At 36.1% G+C, this 20,941-nt stretch overlaps 1 protein-coding gene across 5 annotated transcripts in view; it reads left to right on the forward strand.

The window, feature by feature from the left end:
• Positions 1–20,941, forward strand: part of INVS (inversin) — a 157,657-nt gene that overhangs the window by 107,940 nt on the left and 28,776 nt on the right. For all 5 annotated transcript variants that reach the window (XR_013759493.1, XM_079112228.1, XM_079112227.1 and 2 more), the window contains 4 exons: positions 1,719–1,874; positions 2,288–2,517; positions 6,774–6,880; positions 12,798–13,010. Coding sequence is in view for 4 of the 5 variants with exons in the window: in XM_079112228.1 (XP_078968354.1) it covers positions 1,719–1,874; positions 2,288–2,517; positions 6,774–6,880; positions 12,798–13,010 (706 nt within the window). In the remaining variant the exon portion in view is untranslated. The remainder of the gene's footprint in view (positions 1–1,718; positions 1,875–2,287; positions 2,518–6,773; positions 6,881–12,797; positions 13,011–20,941) is intronic.

The following is a 20,941-nucleotide window of genomic DNA, read 5'->3' on the forward strand; positions in this document are numbered from 1 at the left end:
TCCTATTTCAAATCCTGCGACTCCACCTCCAAAACATATTCTAATTCTTTTTCTGTTTCTCTCCATCTCTACTTCTACCACCCTCATTCAAGCCACCATCATTTTTTGCTCAGTCTACTCCTAAATAACTGGCTGCCCTGCCTATATTTTAATCTGCTCTAATGCATTGTTCTTATCAGAGCAAGATGAGCCATTTAAAGCATAATTCAGATACAGTCACTCCCCTTACTTCAAGCCCTTTTGTGCTTCCCATTAGTCTGATCTATATGACCATTTATGATCTAGTCTTTTCTACCTTTCTCATTTACCTCACTCTCACTTAGTGTGCTGCAGCTACTCTTGCCTTCCTTAAACACACAAAGTCATTCCTGTCCTGTACCAACTTCTCCCTTTGCCCAAAATACTCTCTGTTTTTATATTTCAGGTCTCAAATTAAATGTCAGCTCTTTTGTAAGGCCTCCCTAACTATGAGTCAAAAATAGTCTCCCAAGCTGGGTGTGATGGAAAATGCCTGTAATCCCAGAGACTCAGGAGGCAGGAGGATCATAAGTTCAAAGCCAACCTCAGCAACTTAGCAAGGCCCTAAGCAACTTACTGATACCCTGTCTCAAAATTAAAAATAAAAATAAAAAGGGATGGGGATGTGGCTTGGTAGTTAAGTGCCCCTGGGTTTAATCCCCAGTACCAAAAAGAAGTCTCCAAGTTACTCTATATATCAAAATACCTTTATGACATATGTCTCTTATTCTCTTCATCACTATATAATAGTTCATTGATAGGATTTTAAAAATGTTTTGTTTGTTTTGCTTCGCTTTGCTCCCCTTCTTGAATATAACTGTTTATTTTGTTCCCAGCATTCTGGTAGTACCCAGCCCAAAAGTGTGTACTTTTACACACATCCCAGGTTTGCTTGTGGATTACCCTATATGAAAGAGATGTTATTCTAGGCATTATAGAGGCAGAATACCTAAAAAGAACTTGCACAAGCCTCTAAACTGTAAGTGTGGCTCATTCAAACATAGAATGACAGCCTAAGTCAAGTACTGCCATGGAGTAACACAGGAAGGGAACAGTATACCATTAAATACATGTAGTTAGAATTACTCTTTAAAACCCCTTAAAAGGCACCAGAGAGGAGACCACATTTCACCTATCAATTTTTTTTCTCCAATGTTGAAAAGGATTGATGTTTCTTAAATTGAGCCCTGAGAAAGTAGCTGGCATGCGTTTAGAGCCATGTAGTATGAAAAATATACAGTGTGTGTGCTTTCAGAACCACATGGGTACACAGACCAACCTGTAGCCCACTGAAGGAATAGATTGATGTCTCTAATCACATGGCCCTTATGGACATGTGCTTATTGAGTAGTTGATGGGCAGAGTTGCCAGCATTATTTACATCATTTCTCCTTGTCATTTTTTGTTCTCTTAAAAGAGGAAAGATTAAATAAACTAGTAACTGAGAAGAGGATATCATTTTCAGACCAACAGGATGGAAAGAAGAAAACAATGAATTGAGAAAGGTAGAAGAAAAGGGGGGATGTATGACATGAATTGGAAGGAAGTTAGAAACTTATAAAAGTGAAAATAACTACAGAATCTTTACACTTTGGGTTGCATTTAGCCAAAATGATAGGGAAATCAGAAAAGGAAAAGATACGAACCAATAAAAAGGTAAAGTTGTTAGAGTCTGTCACTTTCTTTTACTTCCTTTTTAGCTTTACATGCTGCTGCCCTTTCTGGCCATGTCAGCACTGTGAAGTTATTATTGGAAAATGATGCTCAGGTAGATGCCACTGATGTCATGAAACACACTCCACTTTTCCGAGCCTGTGAGATGGGACACAAAGACGTGATTCAGACACTTATTAAAGGTTAGTTAATCAAGTAGACCTATTAAGTCACTCACAAAAAGGAGAAATTCTTGCATGCTTGGTTGGAAATAAAGCTTTACACAGCAGAAAGCCACCCAGGTTAAAAGGTGAAGGGAAGAACAGCCAAACTGGTATCAGGAAACTCCGGTTCTGCTCCCAGCTCCACCTGTTGACAGTTGTTTGGTTTTGGAAAAGTCACCCCACCTGCCTGATCTTCAGTTTCCTTTGATGTAAAAGGAAGTGATTCTTACTCTGACCAACTCACAGGTTGGTTGTAAAATTCTGAAGTAGACTACGTATGTGGAAGAATTTCAACGAGAGTAACGCATTGATGGGACTATTATGTTTTCTAAATTTTTTTTTGATAAATGCTATCTCCATTAGACATTTTCAGTATGTTTTTGCTTTTCCAGGTGGAGCAAGGGTAGATCTAGTTGACCAAGACGGACATTCGCTTCTACATTGGGCAGCACTGGGAGGAAATGCTGATGTTTGCCAGATTCTGATAGAAAATAAGATCAATCCGAATGTGCAAGATTATGCAGGAAGAACCCCTTTGCAGTGTGCTGCATATGGGGGATATATCAACTGCATGGCTGTGCTCATGGAAAATAATGCAGACCCTAACATTCAAGACAAAGAGGTAGAACTTCTCGTTTTTTCTACATCGTGTGCTCCACAGTGTTTATAGTATTTCTTCTTTGTTGTTAACTTAAATAAAATAATTTCCCAAAGAAGAGATCACCCACAAATCCATATAATCATAACTTTTATTTATCATGTTCTCTACTAGTTCTTATCTATATCTAATTTAACAGTCATAATATAGACTGGGTGTCATTTTATAGCTTTTATAAAAGATATATATGGCGTATGTATGTATGTATACAAATATATATTGTATTACTTTATGAACCATCTTTTGTATTGGCTGGGGAGATAACTCAGTCGGTAGAGTGCTTGCCTTGCATGCACAAGGCCCTGAGATCGATCCCCAGCACTACAAAAAAAAAAAAAAGTCAAGTAAAATTATCATCAATATTTTGTCATTTGATATATAATCTTTTTCAGGACCATGAATTCTTTATTTATTTAGTTTTCATGAATTCTTAAGATTCCAAAATTCTAAGAGCTTTATATTTAATAGATTGTTCAATCCTCACAACTCTATTATTACTTCATTTTACAGATAAGGAAATTGAAACTCATATAGTTTAAATCATTACCCTAAAATGACAACATTTGGGAATGGGAGTGTCAGGATTCAAGTTACACCTTTAACCCAAATTTTAGAATTAAATAAGTAACCTCCTATTGCTGGATACTTTTCCATTATTATAGTTAATAGGCAGGAATCATCTGTATGCATTTAACTTTCCTTTTGAATTATTCCCCTAAAATAATTCCCCTTAAGTGAGAATATCAAATCAAAGCAAAAAATGGTATGTGTGTGTGTGTGTGTGTGTGTGTGTGTGTGTGTGTGCGTGCATTTATACATTTTTTGGGGGGTGGGGAGGATGGGGGGCTGAACCCAGCAGCACTTTAGCACTGAACTACATCCCCAGCCCTTTTTATTTTTTATTTTGAGGCAGTCTTGATAAGTTGCTGAGGCTGACCTTGAACTTGTGATTCTTGTGCCTCAGCCTCCCACGTTGCTGGGATTACAGGTGCGGAGGGATTACCATTTCACCTGGCAACAAATGGTATATAAATGTGATTCAGTCACACTGCCAACCTAATATTTAAAAGAAATTGGTTAATCTGTACTCTACCCAACTATGTAGTAATGTATTTGTTTTTCTTATTTTAGCTAGTATTAGCTGTTTTTTGAGGGAAAGAGACTAGCTTATTTCAACTCTCTAAAAATATTAGCATAAATTATGTTTTCCAAGTCATAAAATAGATTCTCTTTTAATTCATCAAGCAATTTTTTAATCAAGATTGTTAATATTTGTAAAAGTATCATAATGAAAAACACGTAAAATATAGTCCCTTGTCTTTATATTCTTAGAAATGTGTCTTTTATAATTTGTCATACCTTTTATATTTTACCAAGTTGCCTATTCCTCATATAAGTAGTATACTATGTTCTTTTCCAGTTCCATTAATTTTTATGTGTACTTTGGATTATCTACATTAATAATCTTTCTATTTGTGAATAATAATATTTTTCTTTATTTCCAAGCCTTTCATTTCTTTGTTTTATTTTGTTGAACTAGCTAGGATCTTCAATAAAATGTTGAATAGAATTGGTGACAGTTGGCATCTATAACTCATTGCTTCTCAAAGATCAAGCTTTCAATATTTCACCATTGGATGAAATTGTATTTCTAGTTGCTAAGGGTTTTTAAATATCATAAATAGTTTTTTGTCAAGTACAATTTATGCATCTATCAACAAAAATCAAACTATTTTTCTACTCTTTTCTGTGAATATGGTAAATTATATTGATTGCCTTTTTAAGATGTAAAACCACTCTTACCTTTCTAGACTGTTCCACTTACAATATATTATTATATATTATATTTTATTATTAAGCAGAATAATAAAATTATAATTAATTTTATATATAATGATGTATTATGTTTGTTAATATTTTAAGATTTTTGCATCTATTTTCATGAAACATTTGGCTTATAATTTTCCTTTTTCTATGTTGTATTTGTAAGGTTTAGTAGCAAGTTAATGATGGCCTTATAAAAAGAGTTAGAAAATAGTCCCCTCTTTTATTCTCATAACAAATTTATATAAGAGTGGTGTTACTTCCTTAAATATTTGGAAAAATTTATTGCAGTCTCCTGATTTGGGGGTTTTCTTTGTACAAAGGTTTTTAATAACTGATTTAGTTCTATTAATAAGTTTTCTAATTATTTTTCTTTCAATTTTAGTAAGAGATAATTTAGTAGGAATATGTCAAATGTATTTGCATAAAGTTAGTTATATCTTCATTTACCATTTTTATGTTGGTAAGACCTGTAGTGATTTCCTCATCCTTTATATATTGGTAACATGTATTTTCTCTTTTTTAACTTTTCATGTGGCTTATTCTGCTCTTCAGAGGACTTCTATCTTTGTTGACTTTATACATTTTGAGTTTGCTTACTACTTTGATAATTATTTACTCTCATTTTTATTATTTCCCGTCATTCACTTTCCTCTGGTTTGATGTACTACTCTTTTCCCCCCCATGATTCTTTTGATGAAAGATTAAATCATCAATTTAATTTTTTTCAATATTTTCTAATATGTGTATTTAAGCATACTTCTCCTAAGCTCTACTTTAGCTTTATCTTACAAGTTTAAGTTGTACCTTCACTGTCATTTAGTTAAAATATTTTCTACTTTCTAATTTGATTTATTCTTTGAACTATAGAATATATTATAGAGTATATTATCCTTTTAACTATAGAATAATATATAGAATATATTATTTAATTTCCAGGCAGTTAGGCATTTTTTTCTCTGTTTTATTTGAGTTGATTAGCTTAGTTTCCTATACTCTTGTGACAAATTACCACAAAGAACAAAACGAATTTATTATCTTACTGTTTGGGATGTCAGAAGTCAAAATGAGTCTCACTAGGCTAAAAAAAAATCAAGGTGTCAGCAGGGCTGTATTTATTTTGGAGACTTTAGAGGAGAATTCATTTCCTTAATTTTCCCAGTTTCCAGAAGCTGTCTGCTTACCTTGGGTCATGGCCCCATTCCTCCACCTTCAGAGCCAGCAATGGCTAATTGGGTCTTTATTTCACTGTATGACTCTGACCGTCTCCTGCCTCCCTCTTTCTCTTGGAAGAATCCTCATGAATACTTGAGGGCTACCCAGGTAATCTAAGATAATCTCCCCACCTCAGAATTAGAACTAGTAACCTTAATTCCCTGCTTTCTACTTAACAGGGTTCCAGGGATTGAGATATGGATATATTTGCATTATTCTTTATAGAGTGCATTATTCTTTATAGTCTTTCTTTATGGTCAGGTATATGACTGGTTTTGATAAATATTCTGTGTACACTTAAAAAGAATGCTGTCATTGCAGAATGCAGTGTCACTTAGAGCAGATCTTTAAATTATGTTATTTAGGTCTTCTATATCTTTTGTGAGCTTTTGTCCTTTTTTTTCCCTATCAACTATTATTTTAAAAACACTAAAATCTCCCACTATAATTATAGATTTGACTAGGTCCCCTTTAATTTTGTGAGATTTTGCCCTAGATATTTAGAAGCTCTGTTATTGGATATATATAGATTTAGGTTTGGGACAACTTTCTCTTTAAGTCTTTTAACACTATGAAATATCCCTCTTTAGCAATGCTTTATACCTTTATCTTTCATGACATTGAAGTATTTTAAGAATGAAAGCCACCAGGCCAGGTACAGTGGCCCATGCCTCTATTCCTAGCTACTCCAAAGGCTGAAGCAGAAGGATCACAAGTTCAAGGCCAGCTTCAGCAACTTAGCAAGATCCTGTGTCAAAATTTAAAAATTAAAAGAAGTAGGAATATAACTCAGTAGTTAAGTGCTTCAGGGTTCAATCCACTGTACTGGGGTTTGAGGGGGGCAATACAGTCCTTTTTTTTTTTTTTATTTGACTCAGTTTGAGTTTATCTTATGCTGCCTTATAATTAGATACAGGTTTTACATTTTTGGTTGGAATATTATATAAGTGACATTGAAACTTTCTCAGGTATCACAGCTGATGGCATATGGTACCCTTTCACATAGTGTTACATATGATCTCTTGGTTAAGATGATGTCTGTTTTCTCTACTGTATATATAATATTATCCCTTTTTGTAATTGAACAATTTGAGGAGAGGATTATTTATATTTTTAATTAGCATAGTCACATGTTCAAAAATACTCACTCCAGGTGCACTTAATTTTGTTCATGCTTATAGGGAAGAACAGCTTTGCACTGGTCCTGTAACAATGGATACCTTGATGCCATTAAATTATTGCTAGACTTTGCTGCTTTCCCTAATCAGATGGAAAACAATGAAGAGAGGTAAGTTGTGGATAAGAAAAAAAAAAAAATTCATCCTACATCTTTCTTCCAGATTAAGAAAACCTCGAGTTTAGATATTGGTTCCAAAGTAAGTAGAATCATAAGGAAACACTACACTAAGAAATCCTGAACCAGAAAAAAGAGTTTAAGTCCCATACAATATTTATTTAGAATCATAGGATGTCCTAGGTATTCACAACTTTAGATATGATATTACCTAAGACAGGTTCATATTTTGCAAATGAGGAGACTTAGACCTCCTTCTGGTTGGTTACTAGCATGAGGTCAGTGAAATCCTGATTGACCAAGACCAGGAATTCAGTTAGGCCAGTGGAATATGTTATTTATTCAACAGGTTTCTCTTGATGAAGAGGACATTATCCGTGGACAAAAAGGTGCCATCACGTAGCATGAAAATATATGGAGGGCTGGTCACAGTTGTGCTTGCCTGTAATCCCAGTAGCTTGGGAGGCTAAGGCAGGAGAATCATGAGTTCAAAGCCAGCCTCTGCAACTTGGTGAGACCCTGTCTCAAAATAAAATATTTTTAAAAGTGGGGGTCTGGCCTATCTCTCACCCTGCACAAAACTCAACTCAAAATGGATCAAGGACCTCGGAATCAGACCAAAGACCCTGCATCTTATAGAAGAAAAAGTAGGTCCAAACCTTCAACTTGTTGGCTTAGGATCAGACTTCCTTAACAGGACTCCCATAGCACAAGAAATAAAAGCAAGAATCAACAACTGGGATAGATTCAAACTAAAAAGCTTTCTCTCAGCAAAGGAAACTATCAGTAATGTGAAGAGAGAGCCTACAGAGTGGGAGAAAATCTTTGCCACTCATACTTCAAATAGAGCACTAATTTCTAGAATCTATAAAGAACTCAAAAAACTCTACACCAAGAATACAAATAATCCAATCAACAAATGGGCTAAGGAAATGAACAGACACTTCACAGAAGAAGATCTACAAGCAATCAACAGATATATGAAAAAATGTTCAACATCTCTAGTAATAAGAGAAATGCAAATCAAAACTACCCTAAGATTCCATCTCACCCCAATTAGAATGGCAATTATCAAGAACACAAGCAACAGTAGGTGTTGGCAAGGATGTGGGGAAAAAGGTACACTCATACATTGCTGGTGGGACTGAAAATTAGTGCAGCCATTCTGGAAAGCAGTATGGAGATTCCTCAGAAAGCTTGGAATGGAACCACCATTTGACCCAGCTATCCCACTCCTCGGCCTATACCCAAAGGATTTAAAATCAGCCTACTACAGAGATACAGCCACATCAATGTTCATTGCTGCTCAATTCACAATAGCCAGATTGTGGAACCAACCTAGATGCCCTTCAATTGATGAATGGATAAAGAAACTGTGGCATATATATATATAATGGAATATTACTCAGCCATGAAGAATGATAAAATTATGGGATTTGCAGGCAAATGGATGAAATTGGAGGATATCGTGCTAAGTGAGATAAGCCAATCTCAAAAAACTAAAGGACAAATGATCTCGCTGATAAGCGGATGAGGACAGATAATGGGGGGTAGGAGGGTTTAGCGTTAGGGTTAGGGTTAGGTTTAGGGTTAGGGATAAGGAGGGTGGTAAGAATGGAGGAAGGAACGACTGTATAGAGAGAAAAGAGGGGTGGGAGGGGTGGGGGGGGAAGGGAAAAAAACAGAATGAATCAAACAACATTGCCCTATGTAAATTTATGATTTTTAATTAAAAAAAAAAAGTGGGGGTCTGGGGATGTGGCTTAGTGGTTAAGTGCCCCTGGGTTTGATCCCCAGTACAAAAAAAAAAAAAAGAAAAAGAAAAATGAAGAAGCTCAAATGAAAGTTCACTATTAATAGATACAACTTCCTTGAATAATATATGATTCATAGAATTATGCTGTGGTTGTTATTGAAGGACCAGGCCCAATAAAAAGAACCAGACACAATGTGAAGTCTAAGCAGGAGAGACTCTTGGTCTTAGAGGGAGTCTAGTAATTTGCAGGTAACCACCAAATTTGTGACCAGACCTCCATATCTGAGGCCTCTTTAGCCCAGATCTGCACATTAGTTGTCACTGTGCATGGCTGCTCTAACTAGAATGGCCCCATCTGTTAGCCACTACAAGTTCTTGCTTGCCATTAGCAGGTAGAAAACCTTCTAGAAAAGGAGGGACTTCTTTAAATCAACTATCTGGGCTGGGGAGATAGCTCAGCTGGTAGAGTACTTGCCTCACAAGCACAAGACCCTGAGTTCAATCCCCAGTACCGCAAAAAAAAAAAAAAAAAAAAAAAAAAAAAAAAAAAAAACAACTATCTCAGAGGAGACACATTCCTCCTTTCTAGAATCAACCCCCTTCTCCCTTCTTTCAGAGTCTTTCCTTAGTGAGAGAACTTAAGATGTCCCCTTTAAAGTTCTAAAACAAACAGAAAAGAAAAATGAAGAATCCTAAGAGTTAGTGATGATTTGTGTCTATGAACTTACTCTAGAAATATTTACTGTCTGGATGCTATTTTTTAAAGAAACAACAGAAAAATACATATTTTTGTAAATCATTTCCCATTCATATGCTAAGCTTGAATTTCAAACCTAAGTTACTGCATGAATGAAGGTGCTTACTGCCCCTTGGAATAAACATATATTAATTGCAGACCAGAAGACCAAAGAAAAAATCCTCCTAACTCTACTTGCCAATCTGTAGATAAAAAGACAGTGGCCATATCCCAGTCCCTTTTAATGTTTCATTAGTAATGCACCTTGATGTGCAAACATCAGAAGTTGGCACTGCCTTTTATATTTATTGACATTCTGGTTTAGGCATTCCACTGATCCCATCAGACCATTCCCACGTGGCAAGTTCAATTGTGTCTTATCTCTTGTCTTTGTCTACATTGTTTCTTGGCTGGTTACCGTCAATGTGGTACTAATTTTTACTTCTCATGCATTGACACTAACCAGTTGATGTACATTGTATAGACATAATTTTTACCAACTTCTTCTGGCTTTCAGTCAATAACTATCTGACAGTCACAATCTAACATCGATGGAAATATTCACGGTACTTGAATGGTTCTAAATTGAACTGTTGAAAAAAGATTGAGTACTAATAACAACAATGTGGTCAGTTGTTAATGCTGGGTATAGATTTCGATCTTAAAATCTTGCTAGATAGTTGGATTATGTCTCTTTGAATCAAATATTGACTGGGAATCCTAATATGAATAAATCAATTATAAAAGACATTTTTGAGAATATGGGAAATTTGTACAGTGGCATTCGTTTTTACTAAGGAATTCCTGTTGATTTTGTTAGTATAATAAAGACATTGTGTCCATGCCTGCATTATTTGTAGATGAAAACTGAAATGCATAGAGATGAAATGATAGGAGTTCTAATATTTGTTTTGAAACACTTCAACAAAATGAAAAGAGGTTGGAAGAAGCAAATCTAACAAAAAGTTGTTCCGATTGTTAATTTGAGGTATTGAGTACACAGAGGATTATTATGCTATTCTATTTTTATGCTTGAAATTTCTCATAATAAAATTATTTTTTCATAATAAAAATATTTAATATGTAGTTTTCAATCCAGAAGCAGCCTAAGAAATCTAATTCTTTTCCACTCCTTTTTTCCCGTTTTATAAATGAAGAAACAGAAGCTCAGAGAAGTTAGGAGAATTCCCAGGGTCACACAGGTCTCCTGACTCACACTCCAACATTCTTTAGGGCATATTATACTGCACATTATTTCCTTTGATCATATTCCTAAGTAAAGACATGGTTTGAGCCTCATATTTCTTAACCCAGATTTTGGTAATTGTTCTTGTATACTACATGAAGAATACTACATATTAGTAATTACAATTATTAATTATCACATTCATTAAATACATATGTTGTTTACACATTGATTTTAGAAGCAGTTTCATTCTGTGGGAAACATTCAGTAATTGATAGAGTATTATGGAAGGATTACTGAACTGGGAATCATGTGGCTTAGTTCTAGTCTGCATTCTGTAGAAGATGGTCACATAATCCTCGGCAAGTTGATCAACCGTACTAGGTCTGTTTACTCATTTACAAAACAAGTGTTGAACTTGATGACCTTTTAAAGTGCATTTAGTTTTACTATTATGTGGTTCGATTATGGTAATTTTTTTCTACCAAAAGCATTTTAGAACATATAGTAAGAATTTTAAGAATTCTTTTGAATTTACAAAATGTCATCTACTTATAAATGTTTGAAAGTTTATATAGGCACTGCAACCTATGGCCTTCTGGTCCCTGAACAGGAGTAGAACATTGAACTTTCCTAAAATGAGAACTCTTTTTAATTTTAGCATTTGGGGTTTCAGTAAGAAACTCTGAACTCACAAGTTTCCTTGCTGAAGTGGTCAAGCCACCCCTATTCTAAAAACCTGTTCCTTTAATGTCTTACTGTGACTGTGAGGTAAATTTTCAAGAGAGATTTTTTTTCTGTAATCATTGACTAATTCTCCAAGTTGAATCATGCATCCCTATAATCATCATTTTTTTCCACCTCACAGAGCAGCTGATGATTTCCTCCTAATACTTCAGATTGCATAGACTAGTCATAGTTATCCAGAGAGGACTTGGCATCAATGGCCATTAGGTGGTCATAAACACTATTTTGGACCCTATGGAAATGATATTTATGATAATGATATTTATGATAAGCAACCATAGTATCACAAACCGTGCTGCAGCGTACGGCCTGCAATCATAGCAGTAGTAGCTGACACTTATTATTACCAGACTTGTTTCCTTTATGTCAGGCACAATGCAGTTCTCTTTATGTTCATTGTTTCATTTTCTCCATATTAACTTGTTTAACATATGAAAAAATATGGGGCTTAGAAACATCAAGTACATTGTTTAAGAAGTGACAGTCATCATTACCATCATTGAGATTATTCTTTTACTTCAATTTTTGTACTGTCATTTACTGTTCAGATTCTTAACACATGTATTATTTATATAAAGTAATAATTTTTCTTTTAAAAAGGAAATCTTGGTATTTTTTGCCCTGCAATATATTATTATTTATGTAGTCAGAGTTACCAGATTCTTTTATGGTTTCTGAGTTTTCTATCTTCTTTTTAAGAAAGGATTTTCCACATTAGTATTGTTTTGTTTTGTTTTGCAATGCTGAGGATTGAACCGAGAGCTTCTGACATGCTTACGAAAACACTCCACCACTGAGATACACCCCAGACCCCACATAAGTAGTTTTTAAAATTTCCATGGTATCTTCTAGTACCTTTTTTTTTTTAATACTTTGATCTTTGCTCCATCTGTAATTTATTTTGGTATAAGACGTAATACTAGAATCTCTTTTTCTCCAGATAACTACCTGGTTGTAGCAACACTATTTATTTAATACTTTAATCTTTTCCATCATAATTTAAAGGGCCAACCTTATTATATACAAACTCTCTCCATTTGGATGTATATTTTTCATTTCATGACCATTAACTGTCAGTAACCATGGGCTCAAATTTATGTCTCACAGAATATAATTTGTAGCACTTTATCAAATAGGAGTGGGAGTTATTATTTGGTACATGGGAAAGAAGGAATGTGATCATGTATTCTCAATAGTCCCCAATTTGTAAGCCAGTGAGCCAAACTCAGCAATTGGCATGGTCAACAGCACAAAGCACCTTACCCACAGCCAAATTCAACCTTGTTTTATACCCCTCAGAAAAAAGAATAGCCTTGGAGTAGAGATGATGGCTTTGCCCAGAGAATATGCTGCATCTTGGAATGATTCATTTTGCTGCATGAGAATATTCTCTGTTTACCAGTACCTTGACTCTGTTTTGTTAAAACATACAAATAAACAAACAAACAAACAAACAAAAAACGAAGTACTCTTCCTCCTGCTTCAGGTATACACCTCTTGACTATGCTTTGCTCGGTGAGCGCCATGAAGTGATCCAGTTCCTGTTGGAGCATGGTGCCCTGTCCATTGCAGCCATACAAGATATAGCTGCCTTCAAAATCCAAGCTGTCTACAAAGGATACAAGGTCAGAAAAGCTTTCCGAGACCGGAAGAATCTCCTCATGAAGCATGAGCAGTTGAGGAAAGATGCTGCAGCTAAGTAAGTGTGAGTGTGGAGATTTTGTTCTCACAGCTCAGAATCAGGGTGGAAGGAGGTGGGGGTGGTAGCCAGGAGAGGAAGACAGGAAAAAATTTGATTTTCTTTTGGTCTCTGTACCCATGTCATCTTCCCTTTTCTGTTCACCTCTGTCTTCTCAGGACCAAGGCTACAGTGAAGGATGAGGGCCTAACCTCCACTTGTTGGCTATAACCCAGGGACAAACCACTGTCACCAGCACCCATGACAGGGAGTTAGGGGTGGGATTACTACCAAGGGTAAACTACAAAGAAATAAGTGATCTTCTTGGCCTTTCTGCCTTTATGATAACACTAGTTATCTGGCCTACTTTTACTAAACTAAACTAAGTCTTGTTTTGATTTGATTAAAGCAACTATCTTGTATAAATAACTGACTCTCCTCACCCATTCCTTAAAAAATCTCTACTAAACACTGTTGGTATTCTGTACGTATGGAGGATTGATTCCAGGACTCCCGTATTCATACCAAAAATCATTGCTCAAAACTTTTATATAAAATGCCCTAGCATTTGCATTTGACCTACCTGCATCCTCCTGTATATTTTAAATCATCCTCAAATTACTTTTAATATCTAATACAACGTGAATGGTACATAAATCATTGTTATACTATATTGTTTAAGGAAAATGACAAGAGAAAAATTAAAAAAGGAATAATGACAAGATAAAAAGCTTATTTATGTTCTGCGCAGATTCAATTTTTTTCTGAATGTTTCTGATCTGTGGTTGATTCAATATGCAAATGCAGGATCTGTGGATATGGTACCAATTGTAAAGTACTTTCCTCACGAAATATTCATTGACTGCTTACTACACATACACCACCCTTGGCTAGACCCTAGGAAGAAATGGTAGCTAAAAGCAAAGAACTTACTTCAAGGACTTCATATTTTTTTGGACAATGATACAAAATGTATAAAATAGCCATTTGTGCCTATTACAACATTGTGATTTTATCACATAAATGACTAATTATAGATTCTGCTTGGGTGTGCCTTTTCTTTTATACTTAGGTTAGGTAGGAATATTTTAAATATCATCAGCATATTGTATTAGCAAACACAGATACCAAAACCTCTTATGATGAAGATGTAGATGACAGGCAGTTTCTTTTTTTCTTTTTTCTTTTTTTGGTAGTAGGGATTGAACCCAAGAGTGATCTCCCTCCAAGCTACATCCCCAGCTCCCAGCCCCTCCACCCTACTTTTTAAAGGTCAAGACAGGATCTCAATAAGTTGCCTGGGCAGGTCTTGAATTTGCAATCCTCCTGCCTCAGCCTCCTGAGTATCTGGAGTTTCAGGCTTGAAAGGCAGATTCTTGGAGACGAACTTCTGACTGTATCTTGAATGTTTCCAAATCTCCAGTCCTTCAACTCTTAAATCCTTCCATATCTCACCCACAAGGGGGAAGCATAAGTATAACAAACAACCGCTAAAAATATTAATAAATCATCATTAAAAATAAAAGGACAAAATAAATCATTTTAGTGAGAAGTTAAATAGTACCAGATTACTAACTATAGGATCAGTTTAGTAGATAAAATAGATGGAAAAACATAATTTTCTGTGACTTTGAGACCACAGAAGTAGATGGTATCTTAGGAAATCGTATCTTGTACTCTCCTCTTAATTAGTCTCTCTCCTCTTCACCTCTACCCAAGAATCCAGCATTAAAGTCTTTACATGGTCCTCTTTGTTTTAGCCTTCTTATAAATGACAAACATAAGTAGGTAACTTATGTAACCAGCTGTCCTGAGTTGCAAGCAAATACTCTCTACAAGGAATAGGACATTTTCTGGTAGTCCTCTTTATTCATGAGCAGTGCATTCCAGGATCCCCAGTAGATGTCTGAAACCTTAGGTAGCACCAAACCCTTATAGGTAATTCCCAAATTACAATAATTTTTGGTCCCTTAAGATGATAACACAAAAGCAATAATGCATTCAATAGAGACTGTACTTCACATTTTGAATTTTGATCTTTTCCCAGACTGGTAGTATGCAGTATGACACTTTCATATAATGCAGGGCAGCAGCAGTGAGCCCCATCTCCCAGTCAGCCCCTCAGTTCCATGGGAAATCAACTGATGGCTGACCTAGGATGTTCCAGTAGGCTAGGACTGTTTAATACATGTCCAACTTATCATATTTTAAGCTTACCATGAATTTTCCAGAGTTTAACTCCAGCATAATCAAGGAACATCTGCATATACTATGTTTTTCCTATATATGCATACCCACATTAAAGTTTAATTTATAAATTGGCACATTAAAAGATTAAAACCAATAATGATTAAATAAAAAATTACAACAGTATGACATAATAAAAATTAGGTGAATGTAATCTCTTTCTCTCTCAAAATATTTTAATGTACTTCACCTTTTCCCTTAAAGGAAACACTTTACAGCTTCTCTTCAGCATCTCCAAATTGCCAGCATCATTACTCTTGCACTTTAGGACCATTATTAATAATGGTTGCTTTGATACTAGCACTGTGATACTGCAACAGTTGATCCAATAACTAAGATATGTCTATTAAACAACTAATGCGCATATATAGTGAGATTATACTGGACAAAGGGATAATTTATGTCCTGGTCAGGATAGAATGGGAAAGTAGGAGATTTCATCATGCTACATACAAACTTTCTGTTTGTTTCCAGAATTTTCCTTGTAATATTTTGGCTCAGGGCTCACAGTGGGTAACTAAAACTGTGGAAAGCAAAATCACAGATAAGGAAAGACTACTATATTTACTCCTACAGATGTTTCCATAAACTCCAATTTAATGTATGAGAATCTGTTTTCAGAATTCAAAATCATACTTACCTGTGTATGAAGTGGGACTCAACAAAAGCAGAGTGGCTGAGTTTCTATGTCCCCGTAGGAGTGGGTATTAAAACACATTCCACTTCATTATTGGAAAGAGGATGCCCTGGAATCCTACTTTTCCCCAAACTCCCTTTCCAACAGTAAAAAAGGGTATGGTAGAATGGGAAGACACTTGGATTCAAACCCAGCCTCTGATGCTTTCCTGTGATGATTCAAACACAGCATTTCTCTGCACCTCTGTCTCCTCATTTGTGAAACATGACATGTTAGGCCAGTTCATTTCTAGGCCTCTCCAGTTCTGTAGAAACTCCCAAGTCTGCATCATTAGTGAGCTGCAGCTTCTTTTTCTTCTCCTTTGCCTGTAGTGCTGCCCAGAGGTTGTATGCCTAAAGCTAAGAGTTGGGATGGGTATATTCTTGAGTCTGTTTAGAACTGGAAACCAAGAACCAACCTGTGAAAGGATCTCCTGTACAGAGTAGGGAATTTAAAATACTGGCATGCTTAAATAACATAGTGATTTCAGTTTTTTTTTCTTTTCCTAACATAGACTTTTGTGACTTCCTGTCCAGGGAGTTTAAACAACAAGAAGATTTAGGAAACTAGCCCCAAACCTCTTTTAGTTATTATTCTAATTAATTAGTTTCTCTACCATGGAAGGTTGTTTTTTGTTTTTATTTTGTTTGTTTGTTTTGTTTTGTTTTTCAGTGCTGGGAATTGAATTTAGGACCTATTTTAGTCAGTCATTTTGTTGCTTTGACCAAAAGACCTGACAAGAACAATTTTAGAGGAGGAAAAGCTTTTTTGGGGGCTCACAGTTTCAGAGGTGGAATGATGGGTTATGAAAGCCTTAACCCAATCGGTGAATTAATTTCTGATCAGGATTAGCTGAGTGGTAATTGAAGGTGGGTAGGGTGTGGCTGGAGGAGCAGGTCATTGGGGGTGTGCCTTTTTGGCATATATTTTGTCCCTGGTGAGTGGAGCCTCTCTCTGCTCCCTTGTGCAATGTCTTGAGCAGCTTTCCTCCACCACACTATTCTGCTGTGATGTTCTGCCTTGCGGTGGGCCCTGAGGAATGGAGTTGGCCATTTATGGACTGAGTCCCTAAGTAAGCTTTTCCTCCTAAAATTGTTCTTCTCAGGTCTTTTCCTACCAGCAGCGAAGAAGCTGACTAAAACAGGGCCTCCCACATGCTAGGCAAATGCTCAACCCTAACACTGATTTTTAAAAACCCTTTTAAATGGGAGCTGTACTTTCTTGTTATAATATTTTTAAATAGACAAAATGGAAAAACTGCAATCTTTTCTACTCTTTCTTGATTATAGTGTTTCCTTTATTGGGTATTATTATTAGAAATGAACAAGTTTTTTAACAGTTCAGACATCATTCCTATAGTTATTGTACTATAGATTCCCAAGAGAAATATTTCAATAGAAGAGACACTGATTTAACTTGTTCTAAGTTTATTTTTCAAGAATTATTTCTTAAAATCTGAGTTGATGTTAAGTTTTGTTTTCAATTTTTGCTTTAAGAAACAAAAATAGGAATATTGCATCTGCAGCATCGACTAAGGTGAGCCAGGCACATCATGTTACCTCAATGTACCTTTCCTATTTAATCATGCTGGGATTGCAGAAATCACCTTCCTTCCAGTGAAGATGTGAAAGGAACTTATTAAACTTGAAGTAAAGTGGTCTCTAATTTATGATAGAGAAATTGGAAGAGAGAAAAGTTGTAGTCATATTTAGTAAGTCAGGTATTTTAGAAACTCCTATTTAAGAAATATCTATAATCCATTTAAAAGCACTTTATAACTCACAGTGCACTACCCATGTTGTTTCCAAAGTGAACATTACTATAATTTACCTGCCAAAGTGCAGAGTGGAATGCACTCTTAAATAGACCATGTTTATGTTGATCACCCTTCTTCCTTGAAGCTTCCTTTTTGCCAGGTTCTTATTTCTCTCTAATCTCAGAGCTCCTCTCTCTGACTCCTCTCACATCTTTTAAGTATACCATCACCACACTGAGGTCAGCCCTGGAAGTTACTCTTTAGACTTCTATTCATGCTGTATTGTTTTCCATTGAAAAAGTCTAAAATTTAGAGTCAAGTGCAGTGGTATATGCCTATAATTCCAGCTACAGGGAGGCTGAGGCAGGAAGATCAGAGATTCAATGCCAGCCTGAGGAACACAGCAAGACCCTGTCTCAAAATTTTTTTCAAATTAATTCATCTCAAATTAATTCATTTTTTCAGATTAATTAATCTGTCTCATATCTTGACCTCTGGAACTCTAATCCCACATTGTCAGTTGTCTCCTGGGCTTTTCCACTTTGCCAACCTTTTGTCACTTGCCAACATTTCAGATCATTCAGTGTTCCCATTTGCATGTCTTGTGGTTACTATCACTTCAAGCTCACTGTGGGAAACTTAGAACAATCTGTCTCTCTTCTGACCTTCTTATCTTCTTGGTAGTGCTACCACCAGTGATTCTGTTCATTCCTCCTTTGAAATGTTCTTTTAGATCCATTTGCTTTCATTCTTCTCTCTTACCACTCTACATAGGCCATTGCTCTTGAATATCAGCCATGATGCTATGTAAGACCTTCCAATATTTTACTTCCATTTATATCTCCCAGTCTCATTTCTGTCCACTTACCAACACCTTCCCACACTCTCATACTTGAGATCTTGGCCATCCTGAACTTTCTGTAGTTCCTCACTCAACATGACTTCTGGGAGACCTGGATTTCTTTCTGAGATTGAGTATGTCCCTAAAAGTGAGGTAATCAAGTCAAGTTTTGGTCACCAGTTCAAATCCTTGTGATGTTTCAATCCCTTATACAAGAGAGTGCTCTGTGTCAAGTGGCAAGGAATTCTGCGCCTCTCAAAACAGCTCATTCCATTAGTGAAGGGTTCTATCTGGAAGTTCTTCCTGCCTTTCGCCTTGAAGCCAAAGAGAAATGTCTAAATCATTTTCCATAAACTAGTTTTCAGATAGTTAAAGGAAATGCTTATAATACTCCAACTCCTGCCTCAGGAATTCCTTTGACTTTATAATTGATCCTTTTGCATCCTGCTTCCCTGAACATCTCCAGTTTGTCAACACACCTCTCCAGGGTTGGTCCATGTGTCTAATTCCTGTTCTCAGAAAACCATCTGATCCACAGGGAATTACTTCCGTGATTCTATTTCATGCCAGCCTACTTCAGAATCTCTCACTTTTCAGTAAAATAAATAGGAGCTTTCTTATCTGGAATGGGCTCAGGGCTCCATGAATACCCTTAAGACTATATCCAGCATTTTGTGTATCAGGAGCATATATTCATTTTGGTGGAGAGGCTCTAGAGTTATTGGGTTTTTTTTTTTGTTTTTTTTTTAATTTCAGTCTCAAAGGAGGTCCACAAGTCACACACACACACACACACACACACACACACACACACACACACAAAAGGAAAAAAAAAAAAAAACTAGACTAAATGATCGCTGAGGTCTCTACTAGCAATAACATTCTGTAAGTCAGAGGTCCTAAGACGCATACCATTTTCTTATTCCCTTGAGAGGAAGTTAAAGACCAAATATTACTTTGCCTGATATTCATTGACAATGAAGAGATAGATTCTGACAGACCTCTAAATACCATGCAACAGCAACTGAAAAGGTTACAGCTAAACCTTTTCTGTCTCATGAGGTCATCAGTTTCCTCTTGCTGGAAATGTTCCAGCAGGAGATGAATTATCATCTCTACAGGATGATATATAAGAAATTTTTTAAATTACATGAACAACTGGTCTGTGAGATCTCCTGTGAGTCAAAGCGTCAGTGAGGGCTAAGTGGCAGGTCTTTGCTCATGCTCTTCCCTCTGCCTGGAATAGCCTTCTCTCACTTCATTCCTCCCTCATTTTGACATCCTTAATTTAGAGCCTTTTCTCTCTCAGTTTAATTAGCAACTTTCTCCCACATCTTCCTAGAGCTCAGTGGAGATACCTCTATTTTGGCACTCATCACACCTCAATCTCCCTATCTGCAGAAGTGTAGGGTTCTGGTTCCCCCATTTGATAGTCAGTTCCTTAAGAGCAGGGGCTGTTTGTTACATGTCTGAATCTCCAGTTCTTTAGAGTATTTGGTAGATAGTGAGAATTTGAAAAGTATATTGGGTCTAAGACCTTACGTATGTCAGTCATCACTCTAGGCCATAGTTTCCCCACCTGTCAAGTGGAAGGATTGAACCAGATACTCTCTTGGATCTCTTTTTGCTTGATTACTGTGAATCTCTGTTAAGTATGCCACTTGAACTTATTAGCCCTACCCAGGCAGCAAACACACTTAGTTACCCATATCCTCACAGTGTACTCTAGCACTTACACATTTGTGCATTTGGATTTCCAAGTCCCTGCATATTGATCATGAGCAAATTACCATTTGACAGGTTTATTACAGGAACTACCCTAAGAGGCTCATGCCCGTAATATACTTGAACACATACCATGATTTTCTTAACCTCTTAGACCAAAGCAGCTTACAAGTCTTACCCCTGCCAGATTCAGACAATATTGAGAAAAGCATGTATTCAGTACTGACAAATGAGATTATTATTTGTGCTACCTGGAAGATTTTTCTTTATGCAAAATCAATTTTTTAAAAGAACCATTTAATAAAGTCATGAAATCAAGGCCTAATTATATATCCTGATAGTAACATTATTTCTCCTAATTCTGCTTATTTAGTTCTTCAAAATGGAAAATCACCTCCTGCTATAAACCTCCTCCTCCAAAGAAAACTTTGGAAGGCAGAGTCCCATTGCTTTATGAATATCCTCATTACTCCAAAAAGCTGCATCCTTTTTTTTTTTTTTTTTTCCTTTCTTTTTTTTTCATGTGGCTGCTTTTGTCAGAAGCCCAGAAAATGCTGCAGTAAAAGATTTTGCACAGGGACTGACTTCTTGGAATTAAGAAGAAGGGCTGTTTGATTTCCTAAAAGAAACAACTGCTCAGATAGCAGAGTGTAACTTACCACCTTAGAGCCCTCCCCCTTAATGGCATTGAGATCCATGTAGATGCC

The sequence above is a fragment of the Sciurus vulgaris genome, assembly GCF_902686455.1.
Source record: "Sciurus vulgaris genome assembly, chromosome: 15".
Lineage (NCBI taxonomy): Eukaryota > Metazoa > Chordata > Mammalia > Rodentia > Sciuridae > Sciurus > Sciurus vulgaris.